The sequence below is a fragment of the Rhinatrema bivittatum genome, chromosome 17 (genome assembly GCF_901001135.1).
Source record: "Rhinatrema bivittatum chromosome 17, aRhiBiv1.1, whole genome shotgun sequence".
Lineage (NCBI taxonomy): Eukaryota > Metazoa > Chordata > Amphibia > Gymnophiona > Rhinatrematidae > Rhinatrema > Rhinatrema bivittatum.
The window spans coordinates 26205990-26220324 of NC_042631.1; the positions used below are offsets into that span (position 1 = coordinate 26205990).

General features: G+C 44.1%; 1 protein-coding gene across 1 annotated transcript in view; it reads right to left on the bottom strand.

The window, feature by feature from the left end:
* PLEKHA7 (pleckstrin homology domain containing A7) overlaps window positions 1-14335 on the bottom strand; it is a 403482-nt gene that overhangs the window by 137271 nt on the left and 251876 nt on the right. Inside the window, exons 6-8 of the mRNA XM_029583091.1 lie at window positions 7353-7457; window positions 6631-6703; window positions 4390-4490 (exon numbers count right to left, since the gene is read on the bottom strand). Of these exons, the coding sequence (XP_029438951.1) occupies window positions 4390-4490; window positions 6631-6703; window positions 7353-7457 (279 nt within the window). The remainder of the gene's footprint in view (window positions 1-4389; window positions 4491-6630; window positions 6704-7352; window positions 7458-14335) is intronic.

A 14335-nucleotide genomic window follows, 5' to 3' on the forward strand; every position in this document is an offset into this window, starting at 1 on the left:
GGGCCATAACTGGGAGGAGTTGAGTTAGCTGGCTAAGTTAATCAGCTAACTCCAATATTCAGAGTTAACCGGATTAACTAGTTGACTAAATCTAGTTGGGCCAAACAGCTGTCCTAAAATATAGTTTCTTTAAGATAGCCAGATATATTCAATAGTGCAGCTGCACTACTGAATACACCTCTAAGGTTAGCCAGAGTAGTTTATTCGGCTAACTTTGCTAATCCAACTATATCCGAATATGGACCCTTATCTTTTCATGGCTGCAAACCTGTCTACAGGGGTATACTTTATTCACCTTCCTCTTGGTTATCATGTAGAAAGAAATATTAGTCAATCAGAAAAAAAGTCAGATTCTATGGACCTCTGGTCTTTTTCAACCTAATCAACTATCAACTTCAGATGTGCTGTACAATCTTAAGTTTTAAATTCTATTGACAATTCCAGTTCAACTTACCTTGGGCTACCAGCTTCCACTATCAAAGTTCTCCAATTGCTGCAAAATGCAGCAACCTATATTATTTCTGGTATCAGACTTGGAAAAAGATATTACATCTGTCCTCTTGTCTCTACATTGGCTCCCAATACACTACCATAACATATTTAAAGTACCAACTCTAATATATAAGACTCTCAGCTCTGATGTGCCTGAGGCCATCAATTCATTGCTTAAAATCTGCTAGCCCTTACAGACCCTCAGGAGTGCAAGCAAAACACCTGATAGACGTTCCCTCAGTAAAGCTGGCACATTTATGTCGGAGAACATACTTTCTCTATTGCAGGAGCATCGTTATGGAACTCCCTCCCTCAGTCTTTAAGAAATGAGAGAACGCTTTCCAATTTCCACCTTCAAGAAATGCTTGAAAACTAATTTATTTAAGCACAGCTAGGTGGTACTTCAGTTTGTTGCTGATGCTGAGTCATACGCCCTGAATGGCAACAGTCCTATGTTCTTTAAATGATTATTTCGCCCCTGATGAAGCATTTGTTTGTGAAACATTAGCTTTGTTGGGCTTTCTATGAAAAACTGACAGTTGTCTATCGTTAGACGGGCTTTCTGATTATAAAAGAAATTGACAAATATTGTTGTTTATCGTTAGACATTTTATTTACAAATTATAAAAAAAACTTTTCTGAAAATTTTTTTTACCTTCATAAGGTGAATGATCGAGATGTTCGGATGATCTGCTTCTACTCAGTGGATACACTGTCAGGCTTGCCGACACCTTTTTCTTAGGATTTATATGATTGTCTTTTTAATGTCTGCTTTGCTTTATAATGATCATTTGATTGTTCCCCTTTGTTTTGATTTTGTGTTTCATTTTTATCATTTTACAGTGGGTCTCATTTTTATTATTACATTTTACATTTTATTGTTGTTTATGTACTAGTTATTTTGTTTTATATTATGTATGTTTTAACCTGCACACTGAATAGATCTTCTGATCTTCAGTTTATAAACTCATAAATAAATGTAACCTTTGCACAAAGTAAACCTTACAAATTATTGACCAACAACCAGTGTGACCTGCAATAATTTGTACATAATACACCACATGAATTGTTTTCTATATTCACAAAAATTAACAGCAACATGACACCAGAGCATATAATCATTAATGCAGCAACAAAGGCACAAAATTGGGTAAACAAAAGCCACAATTTTATGATAGTGAGAACATACAACACCTGAGCCAATAACAATATATTGGAATTGAGCACCCTGATGACTGAGCACCATATCCAAATGGCGAGCTGCATTCAAAACTCCCTGGACCGATGCACCACTGCCACGATTCAGGAATCCCTTCCCCCACTACATGTCAGCGAAGAAGGCCTTTGCCGAGTGTGAGCTTTCTATCACACTCACCCTGCCATCATCCAGTAAGATGGCATCACTTATTTTCTTATTTATTTGTAAAATGTTAATATACCCGCAATTTCCAAGAATTGTTCAAAGTGGGTTTACAAAATTAAAACATACACAATTAAATCAACGATACAGACTCAGTGAACAGAAACATAAAGTAAAACAAATGAATACACTGCAGCTGAATTCGCTGGATCTTAGATATCGAAAGTTGCCAACTGGCCAGTTTTTAAAAGCAAAGCGACTCCAGATCACTGCACTTCACAGCAATGGTATATCCGACCTCTTAAATTATCTCTGCAATTACTCACTACCCCAAAAATCAAGAAAATGAAAGCTGCGATAAACTTAACCGGCAGACATACAAAATGAAGAGTGCAGAAGCTGAAAAGCGCAAGAAGAAAGGGGGGACGACAGCTTTTGAAACTGGTCACAGAGCTTTGCAGGAGCACACTGCGCTTCCTTCTGAAAATGCAGGCCAGCAGGGAATACATTTGCAACCACCTTGAAGCAGACACAAATGTACATGTGGGAAAGCATATGTGAGGATTTGAAAATGCCAACACCTCCCACCCCCACTCCCGTGTACTTCTCCCCACCCCCCCCCCCCCCCCCCCCCCAACCTAACTCCATCCCTTTTATGTCACAGGTGAAGGAACACAATGCTCCCCTCTAATTAGTTTGCAGGTTCCGTGTGTGCCAGAAAGTTCTCATGTGCAATGCACTGTACAAATCTGTGCGCAGTGCTCTCTGAAACACCTTTCCATTTCCTTTTTCTTGCATGTGCTAGGTTTTCCTGTGTGCGTGCACATGAGCACAGGTTACAGGGGACAATTGCCAGCAGCCCTTTTTACACGGGCAAACAATTGTTTTCCCAAGTGAAAGGGGTTTTGAAAACCCGTCCTTCCCCACTGCATTTCTGGAATCAAACGAGGTGGATGAGCGGGCAAAGCCAGGCCAGGCACCACACTGGTAGTCGTGGACCCTGTCCACCCACCTCCTACTTCTATGAAACTTGGCTTGATATTCTAATATCCTGTTTCTCTTTGTAACATGACGCCATGGTCTGCTAGCAACAGCAACATTATCAAGTTTCTGGACATTTTTAGAAGACCACGGACCAACTTTCATTAAGGTTCTAATTCTGCCCAGTCATGGGCCACCTCTTCATTTAAACGTGACGAAAAAAAATATTTCCACAGCAACAGGCTTAAGAAATATGGGCCTGATTTTCAAATGCATTTACACGTGTAAATCCACTTTGCCCACAATAAGTGGCCTTTGAAAATTGCTACAATATATGATGTCCATAGGTTTTTTCTCACTTTAAATGCACTTAACGCGGGTAAATGGCTTTTGAAAACTGCTATGACAGCATGTTGAATTTACATGCATAACTCCTTTAAAAATTCACCTGTATATCAATCACTAAGTAAGAAAATAAATTTTGAGAATATTACATGGTGTTATCCAGCTGCTGAAAGACAGAAATACTTCAGTCACCTGTTCCTATGCATATGAAGATCTTTATCTTTATAGTAATTTTATGTAGAGGAATGACTAGCTGTACATAACTTTGAAATGTATTACTATGTACTGTATGAAATGTATTTACAATTTTTGTTCTAAGCCACTCAGAGTGGATCATTGGTTCAACAGGACAGGGAATGAATACAACAGAAAAGAAAACATCAGTCTCGTGATTGCAAACCATTCCTACATTCACTTACTTGTATGCTACCTGCTACACACACCTGAAAAAAAGAAAAGATTACGACTGTACTGTATGTGGTAAGGGCATCAGCAGCATCAGTGAAAGAATCATAAGAAGCAAGGATCAATTAACAGGGAAGATTCATTTTGCCAAGAAATTACTATGCATAATATTCCTGAATAGCATGCCACAAACATTCAGGCTGATGCACTACCTAGCGCTCAGGCTAGCACACAGGTTAATGTGCCTCCGTAACCCCTTATGTAATAAGGGGATTAAGCACATCCAAAACGTGTGTCCAAACCAGCACTTAGCTAATAATGCTCATCACATGTAAATGCCGTGCTGATGAGGCTATTTGCTAGTACCCCCTATGTAAAAAAATTAATGTGCACCCGACGCAAACATTTTTACTCTCAAAAATTAACGCCAGATCTGGAGCTGCTATTCCTGCTATTCCTCTGACTTAATATCATGGCAATATTTTCAGAGGAACCACAGAAAGCAGCAACGTGAAAAAAAAAATTTGAGAAAAGAAGTCTTGCCGGCGGTCAGGTTAGGAAAAACAGATGTTCAATTTATGAGCTTCCATTTTCCTAACCCGTGACAGTTTGGACGCACGTTTTTAGCGCGTCTGTATTTCATTGGCCTGACTGTGCTGTAATCTAGTTCAAGGATAAAGATCCTCCACTCTTTTAACCCCATGTGATCAACCAGTTTTTCTGCCATAATATTAAGAAACAAATATTACAAAGTAAATGAAACGTACTCTGCTTCAAACTTTGGGTCTGAATTATATTAACTGTACCTTAAATGAATACTTGCGGCTTATACGATCCTCGAGCCCCACAGGAGATATCACATAGCTTGGCAATGGTATACTGCCCAAGACGGCCTCTTCCCTGCTGTCTGATCAATAACAAGAAATGGCATCATGAGATTAATTGCTGCATGCCTGCAGGAGCAAAGAAGCTGAATGTACACATACAAGCACTTCCTAGTGTGAAAAAAGAATGCATGTATTTTGTGCAATGCTGCTGGTTTGCCAAAGATTTTACTCATTTTTTTTCTTTATAAAGTAAGCCAGAAGGAGACTAAGACTTGTGAACTGGACAGCATATGCTTGGGCTTGGGGGAGGGGGCAGGAAAAAAAAAAAAACAATCAAGGACTTCAGGGGCAACATTCTATGAATTTGGAATAATACTTTGAATCCTCAAAATAACAGAGAGAGGGGGTCAATATTTACAGGTTAACCCAGGTAATTTAACCCTAGATATTCAATGACACTTAAGCCAGATAATGCTGCTGATGAATATACTCGGACAGTGTTAGCCCTGTAACTTTACAAACAGCTATTTTTTCCGACCAGATTTACAGACGCAACTCGAGTCGCAGAGCACTCAATACGTGTACTCCAGCCTCCATCAACACCCCCTTTTTTGTCTGCATTAATGCTGCACACACAAAATGTATGCAGTTGGCAGGGGGAAATATTCAAAGATCTGGTTTTGCGCGAGTAACAAAGTTAACCTGCACAAAGCCTTTCAATATTGACCATATTCTATAAGATGGTAAAGAACACAAGGCCCATCCAGCCTGCCCAGTTTCATGCCTGGCGCGATACCATAGACTCCTGCTGATTTCTCTTCTTTGCAGCTCTGTGCTTATCCCAGTCCTTCTTGAATTCCATTAACGCTCTCACCTCTACCACCTCCACTGGGACAGTTAGAAAAGTCTAACCACATTGAACCTCTTCAACACTATTTAGAGAAGTAAATTACAGGGCTGGCCTGGGGAAAGATTGCGTGCTGATGTGCAGGAGACTCGGGTTCAGTTCTCAGACCTGGTCCCCCGCCCCCTGATTCTCAAACCAGCCAGGGCCGGGGATGCTGTGGGAGAAGTGAGTCCCAGCCATCACACGAAAGTGACGCCTACCAACTTCTCGGTTCAAGAGTGCAACTGTGCTGAGTTCTGGAGGGAAAAATAAATCACAGTCACTGCCTCATAACTGGAGAATTGTTGAGGTGATGAGGCTGGATGGGGGAGGGGGAATAAAACGGGGAATCACCCTCAGTAGCTGTCCATGAAGGTTCGAGATGCCTTAGACTTAGATGGGGATAATCCCAACTGAGCTGTAAGCCAATTTGGAATTTCTCCTTCGGAAGGCCAAAGGAGAAAAAAAAATATATCATGAAATAAAATGTTAACACACTGTTATATTAAGGGTTGGTAGAGAATTATTTATGATTAGGGATTCTGATTTCAAGTTTTAAACAATAAACAGTAATAAAACACTATGATGCAAAAAATATTAAAATAAGCATTTATGGATAAACACTGGAAAAATAATATGTCCCACATTTCTCTCTCTCATCCCTTCCTGGATCATCCACTTTGTTTTTGTGCCTTTTCTGTACTCATCAGTAACACAAATGTATGTATTTAATTCAACCATGAAAGGTATTCAACAATAGTATGTGTCGTGAAAGCACCAATAAACACTGAATTTTTTCTTTTTATAATCTCAAAGAGCACCTACCTAGCTGGAAAATAAACACCTACATTTATAAAACACCTAGAATCCTTAATTATGATGCACAATAAATATATACTTTCATAAATTTACAAAAAATGAAAAACAATGTATCAGAGCTGAGAAAATGTAATACATTTGCACTAAATATTTAAAGCATTGAATCTTGAAGTTCAAAATAATAAGAAGAATACTTGTTAAAATCTTTTACTGAAGCACCAATTCATGCTGGTATACATTTGCCCTAAGAAAAGGCCTGGCTCACCCAGAGAAGAAGCAGGATTAAAAAAAAAAAAAAACCCCCAGGAGGAACCAGGCATAGTAAAGGGAATTTTGGTCGGAAACCTTAGCAAAACACGGGTCACACTCAGAAAACAAACAGTATAAAAAATGAAAACATATTCAGAGAAACAACGCGTGGGCAATATTTTTTTTTTCTGAACCATACAGCAGCAACACCTTGCCCATTTTAGCTAACTGCAAAGCATATCACACAGCTTACAACATATACTCACCTTTGTAGTAGAACAAACAATAATCAGCAAGCACGAACCATCGCCTTTTCCATAAGCGCATGCCTGAGCTGTCCTGCAACGATAAGGGAGATTTGAGGGAGGGTTACTTATCAATTCCTATTACTGCTCATGCATGCTGGCGCCATACCCAAGATGTAAGGGATGTGCAAGATTATGGAGGGAAAGAGAGAACAGGCTCTAAGAATGTACACGTAACAGGTTCTGTCTAGGAACACAGAACAGGTTCTGTCTAGGAACACAGAACAAGTTCTGTCTAGGAACACAGAGATGAACCAACGAGCCTGTTTGGTCTTCTGTATAATAAATGTGAGGCTCTAGTTCACAGATAAATTATTCTACTGCAGATCCAAAGATAAAAACCAGGAGTTGGATGGTCCAGCAGTAAAAAAAAATATAAATATATATTTGATGTTTGAAACAAGGTATTTCAGGCAGCTGAAGCAAGTTGACAGGGGAGCCTGAAGCTTTCGGGCACTGTGTGAGAAGCAACAAATAGAAATGCAGAAAAAATTTGCAATTAAGGGGGCCTGTTTACTACAGGTTTTCTCCCATTTTGTTTCTATAGGAAAAGAATTGCTTAGCAAATAGGGCTCCAATCAGGTATAATTCCACATATGGACAGAACATGCAATTTCTGACAACCCATCTGGTCACCAAGTCCTTTACATTAGAATGGTTTAAGTGAAATACTATGGCAGTACCTGTTTGTGAAGCCACCCCCTTACCACAACGGGAACATTGGGGTTTCTTTTGATAGAATGATCCCTCTTCCCAAAGCTATGAACTTTATTGCTAGGTTTTTGAGGCTGAAAAACGGAGAGAAAGAGAGAAAAAAAAATATTTTACATAAGACAGCACTGAAGAATTTATTGTTTGTTTAATATACAGTGTAATGCAATGGGGGTTTTGACACTTTTCAATAGGCATGCAAACAAATATCGGACCAGTCTTGCTCAGACTAGATTAAACCATCTTTCATCCTCTGGAGTGAGCGGCACTGGCTAACATTGTCGGGGTAATGCGCTTGGAGCGTGCAAGTGAAGCAGAGAAAACGCGCCGGTGTCTCCTCTGGGTGCCTTTCATGATGTCCGACAAGCCGTGCAGGACACCCTCCTCGCCGTCCTTTGAAAATGTGCTTTCAAAACTCCACTGCTTCCTGATTTTGAAACTCGTTATTAGGGGTCTGGAGTGGAAAGGGGGCAGGGAGTTGATATTGTAGAGGGCAGGGGAAAAAAAAATATATAATGAAATCACTCAAGCGTTTACATTCTGAGAGCTGGGAGGAAGGCATAACAAGACTGTATGCCATTCTATTACAGCATTTCACCTTTAAAGTAATAGATACAATACAACAGATAAGGAGCTCTTCATTGTGTAGTACAAAGACTGTGAGCCAGCAGAGATAACTTATCTTTGCTCTTGAAATATCTTTATTGTTACCAAGTGAACTTTCAATTTTACCTCATGAGGACACAAATGTTATTTCACAAGAAATTATCTACCAAAGGGGACTGCAGGTTTTTACATCATCTGCTGAGACAGGAGGCTATAGAGCCGACACACCATTCCCAATGACTGTTACTCAAAATGTACTTTGGGCTAGTAGCGGCTACTAACCAACATTTAAGTGGATTATATTTTCCCAGTACTCATCCAGTTAGGGACTGCAGACACATTCTTGCTTGCCTCATCTGGGGCCAAGAACATCTGCTACACTCTATTTCATTCCACACCATGTGAAATTTTTAGCTAACAAGGGAAAGAGTTGTTTTTAATGGAATAATATAGCATTACAATTATTACAATATTAAAAATATTTTGCTTCATTAATGGTTATGCTACTTGGTTAGCTGGTCAGCAGGGCTCCTTTATGCTGGCTGGACAATCCTTTCATCTCTGGTGACTGAGCCAACGTGTTTCTTGGGGTGAAGCGAAAGGAAGGGTACTAATTATACATTTTAGCTGCCCCTCCCTTGCTCATTGTCTGTAAAGGTTGGGTTATTCCTTTCAGAAAACTGTCTGCAGAAGAATGAATAGCTTATAACTACTTTAATAGGTAAAAACCATCACTGGACAAGCGTGACTGAGTTAGAGCCACGTTGCATAGCAACAAAGTAATACAATTAAGGGTAGAAAAAAAAAAAAAGACCAAACTGGTCCAACCTATCTGCCCAGTGGAGATTCTTCCACTTTGGTTAGATGAGGGAAAGCAAATGTTGCTTACCTGATGTAACAGGTGTTCTCACAGGACAGCAGGATGTTAGTCCTCACAAATGGGTGACATCGAGGATGGAGCCCACCACGGAAAACTTCTGTCAAAGTTTAAACAGAACTTTGACTGGCCCCTACTGGGCATGCCCAGCAAGGCACTGACCCTGCAGCCAGCAGGGGTCTCCCTTCAGTCTGATTTTCAAGCTACAGGCAGTGCCTAGAAAGTAAAAATAAAACGAACCCAACACCGCGGGGAGGCGGGCGGGTTTCGTGAGGACTAACATCCTGCTGTCCTGTGAGAACACCTGTTACATCAGGTAAGCAACATTTGCTTTCTCACAGGACAAGCAGGATGGTTGTCCTCACAAATGGGTGAGTACCGAGCTGAGGATGTCCCGACTTGCACCAAATGTACCCAACGGTGTGCAACAGGCACAACAACTGAGGAGAAATTTGGGAAAGGGCATCCGCACCCTACCGGGTAGGTGGAAGGGTGTTGGTACATCAGGTTGGAAAAAGGTTACGCAAGACAGATTGGCCGAAGATGGAGTCCTGTCTTCCAGCCTTGTCCAAACAATAGTGGGCTGCAAAGGTATGGAGAGAACTCCAGGTTGCAGCTTTGCAGATGTCAGGAAGCGGCACCGATCGAAGGTGTGCCACTGACGTCGCCATGGCCCTCACAGAGTGTGCTTTTACACGGTCTTGAAAGGGAATGCCAGCTTGCTGATAGCAAAAAGAAATGCAGTCCGCCAACCAGGAGGAAAGAGCCTGCTTACCCACAGGATGTCCTAACTTGTTAGGATGGAAAGAGACGAATAATTGAGTGCTCTTCCTGTGAGAAACTGTACGGTCTAGGTAAAAAGCTAGAGCCCGTTTACAGTCTAGGGTATGCAGGGTCTGCTCTCCAGAGTTGGAGTGGGGCCTGGGAAAAAAGATAGGTAGTACGATAGATTGATTGATATGAAACTCCGAAACTACCTTAGGTAAAATTTAGGGTGAGTGCGGAGTACCGCCCGGCCCTGCAGGAGCTTAGTGTAAGGCGGATAGGTAACTAGGGCCTGTAATTCACTAACCCTGCGAGCTGAAGTAACAGCCAAAAGGAATAACACTTTCCAAGTGAGATATTTAAAGTCACAGGAGTGCAGAGGTTCGAAAGGAGGTTTCATTAGATGACCAAGAACCAGGTTAAGGTCCCAGGATGGGGCCGGAGGACGCAAGGGTGGCTTTAGATGGAGTAAGCCCTTAAGAAAGCGTGTTACCAGGGTTTGTACTGAAATAGGATTACCCCCAATACCCTTATGGAAGGCGGCTACCGCACTGACATGCATTCTGATAGAAGAGGTTTTAAGACCTGATTCAGAGAGATGCCATAAATAGTCCAAGAATTTGGAGATTGGACAGGAAAGGGGATCAAGGGACTGAGAAGTGCACCATGATGTGTACCTTTTCCATTTGTATGAGTAAGACTTTCTTGTGGAAGGCTTTCGTGAAACTATCAGGACCCGAGAAACGGAATCTGAAAGGTTAAATGGTTGAAGGACTAACCTTTCAACATCCATGCCATCAGGGACAAGGCTTGGAGGTTGGGATGGAGGAGGCATCCGTCGTTTTGAGTGAGCAGATGCGGGTCCTTTCCCAGAGGAATGTGCCTGCGGATGGAGAGATCCTGGAGTATTGGAAACCATACTTGGCGTGGCCAGTAAGGTGCTATCAGGATCATGGTTCCTCCGTCCTGGCGTAGCTTCACGAGAGTCTTTGACACAAGAGGAAGTGGAGGGAATGCATAGAGCAGACCGGTTGTCCACTTGAGGGAGAATGCATCCCTCGGCCGAGAGTGCTGGCTCCGAATGAGAGAGCAGTAATCGTCCACTTTGTGGTTCTGAGGGGACGCAAAGAGGTCTATGCGGGGAAAACCCCACTTTCGAAACAGAGAGGTCGCTACGAGAGGGTTGAGTGACCACTCGTGTGGTTGGAAGACACGGCTCAGCTGGTCTGCCAATACATTGTCTACTCCCGGCAGGTAAGTGGCCCTTAGGTACATAGAGTGGGAGAGGGCTTCCGCCCAGATCTGCGCAGCTTCCTGACACAGAAGGAAGGAGCCTGTGCCTCCCTGCTTGTTTATGTACCACATGGCCACTTGGTTGTCCGTCTGGATTAAGATTATCTGATGAAATAGATGATCTTTGAAAGTTCGGAGCGCATAGCGGATTGCTCGAAGTTCCAGGAAATTGATCTGGTGTTCAGCTTCCTCTTTGGACCATAACCCTTGGGTTTGGAAGTCGTCCACATGGGCTCCCCAACCGATGTGAGAAGCGTCGGTGGTTAGGATTACTTGCGGATCCAGTGGAAGAAAAGGTAAGCCCTGAAGGAGGTTGACCTGAGTCGTCCACCAGGTTAAGGATAGGCGCAGCGCTTGTGTGACTGTGACTATGGAGGACAGAGGCTGAAAAGCTTGAATCCATTGGTGTCGTAGAGTCCATTGTGTTACTCTCATGGCTAGTCGGGTCATGGGAGTGACTTGAACCGAGGATGCCATGTGTCCTAGGAGAATGAGGAACTGGCGAGCCGTGGCAGTGTTCTGAGACTGGAGCTGGCGAGCCAGGGATATTAGGGTGTGGACCCTCTGAAGAGGAAGGTAAGCCTTTGCCTGTAAGGTGTCCAAGTCTGCCCCAATGAAGGATAAGGTTTGAGACGGGACTAAGCAAGATTTCTCGTAATTGACAAGAAACCCTAAGGAAAGGAGTGTTTGAATTGTCAATTTTAGGGAGGATTGAGCTATCTGTTGGGTGGAGGCCCTGATTAGCCAATCGTCCAGGTAGGGGTAGACGTGGACACCTTCCTTCCTTAGGAATGCTGCTACCACTACGAGACATTTGGTAAAGATTCGTGGGGCAGAAGCCAGACCGAAAGGTAGGACACGGTATTGATAATGGTCGTGGCCTACTAGAAACCGCAGATATTTGCGATGGGATTGTGTGATCGCAATGTGGGTATAAGCGTCCTTGAGGTCGAGAGAGCACAGCCAATCCCCTCTTTGTAGCAGAGGGAGCAGCGCGCCTAGGGTTACCATTTTGAACTTCTCTTTTTGAAGGTATTTGTTGAGGGCTCGAAGGTCCAAAATGGGACGTAGTCCCCCTGATTTCTTTGGTATTAGGAAGTATCTGGAATAGAATCCCTTGCCTCGTTGAGAGGGAGGAACGGGTTCTATAGCATTTGATTGCAGAAGAAGAGATACTTCCTGTTGTAATTGAGCCAAATGGGTGGATAGACTCCACGCTTGAAGAGGCGGGGAGTCTGCCGGAAGAGTTATGAAGTTGAGGTGGTAACCCTGTGCGATAATTGTTAGCACCCACTGATCTGAGGTGATCTGCAACCAAGGTTGTAGAAAATGGTACAGTCGACCTCCTACAGGAATGTCTGGAAGAGGGGTTTGGCATGTGTTCCCTACAGGGGAGTCAAAGGCCAGCCGCAGGCCCAGGAGGAGGGGCTACAGTAGGCCTTTGTTTCCTAGGCTGACACGGCTGAGGCCTAGTAGAGGATCGAGCTGGACGAGGCCTGGCCGATGGAGGGTAGTAACGGCGTGGCCGAAAGAACGACTTCTTAGAGTCCTTCTTAAGTGGTTGTTTGGAGGAAACCTCAGACGGAACAGAAGAAAGTTGTTTTAACGTCTCGTGGTGATCTTTTAATTCAGCTACAATTTGCTGAATTTGTTCTCCAAACAAATTGTCCCCTAAGCAGGGTAAATCCGCTAAACGATCCTGGACCTCTGGGCGAAGGTTGGATGACTTTAACCAAGCCCAACGTCTGGCCGAGATGGCAGTAGCTGAAACCTTTGTGGAGGCATCGAAGATGTCATAAGCCGTTCTGATCTCGTGCTTCCCCGCTTCAAACCCTTTGTTAAGAAGGGCCTGAAGCTGTGGCTGGTATTGGTCAGGTAATGTGTCAGCAAAATCTTGCATCTGTTTAAGGATGGCTCTGTTATATTGCGTCATGTAGAGTTGATATGAGGCTATGCGAGAAATCAGCATAGCTCCATGGTACACTTTCCGTCCCACACTGTCCAGGAATTTATTGTCCTTGACAGGCGGAGTGGAGGAGTGTGGCTTTAGACGCTTGGCCTTTCTTTGTGCGGACTCAACCACAACAGAGCGATGATCCAGTTGAGGCTTTTGAAAGCCTGGTGCTGACTGGACGAGGTATGTGGAGTCAGCCTTCTTGTTAACTGGTGATACAGATGAAGGAGATTCCCAGTTTTTCTTTAAGAGATCGAGAAACACCTGGTGAATGGGGATGGAAGCGATGATTTTTGGAGCGTCCAAAAATTGAAGCAGTTCCATCATCTGGTGTCTGTCATCGGTCTCAGATTGCAGCTGAAAAGGTACAATTTCGGACATCTCCTTTACAAAATTAATAAAGGAGAGATCCTCTGGAGGAGATCTTTTTCTACTCTCTGTAGGAGAAGGCGGTGATGGTAAATCTGTGTCAGAAGATGTATCATCACCCCAGGTATCATAGGGATCACTTGGGGGTTGAAGCCCCGATGGACCTGGTTGAGGATCCGAAGGCATCGAAGGAAACCTTGGAGGAACCGGTGGTACAATCGGCACTGGGAACGGCATCGAGGGTTTCGGTGCTGCCGATGGAGTCGGTGCCGGTCTTGGAATCGATGGAGCCGAAGAATAAATCGGTGGAGATATACGAGAAGGCACCAATGGGACCACCCCGGAAGGGGGAATCAGGAACGGTGTTTCTCCCGCCGATAAAAATCCAGTCGGAGACGATGGCGCTGTTGGTGCTACTGGAATCATCGATGGAAGGGCATGTACAAGTGCTTCCATACGTTGTAGTAGCGGTGCCAGCGCTTCCACCAAAGGTTCGGTGGTCGGTTCCTTCCTCGGTGGCGGAGTCGGTGCCGGGGTCGATGCCGGTGGCGGTGCCGGAATCGGTGCCGGAGACGGTGCCAATGGAGGTTGGAATCTTTGCATCGCTTTCTCGATGGCCTCCTGGACCAGCCGGTCCAGTTCAGCCCGGAGACCAGGGGTAACAATACCCGGCTCGACGGGAGAGGGAGGCTGAGGCAGAGCCGGAGGGACCACCGTAACCGGTGGGATCACGGCTCCCACACCCCGAGAGGGTGAGGGTTTCCTCGATGCCTGCGAACGAGACGTGGACGGTGCCAAGTCTGATCGAGGCCTCTTAGTCGGTGGTTCGGCCTGTTCAGAGGTCGATGACTGTGGATCCTCGACAGGCCGAGACTTGTGCCGTCGATGGCGATGCTTGCCCTTCCGGTCTCCTCGCCCATCCGGGGAGGGGACAGGAGTCGACGGCCGAGAAGTCATCGATGGTGGCCGGTCACCGGAGGGTTGACGATGGTGGTGCAATTTCGACGGTGCCGGTTCCGATGACGTCGATGCTATCGATGGCGTTGGGGTGGGTGCATGGAAGAGGAGCCCCATCTTCTCCATCCTGGCCT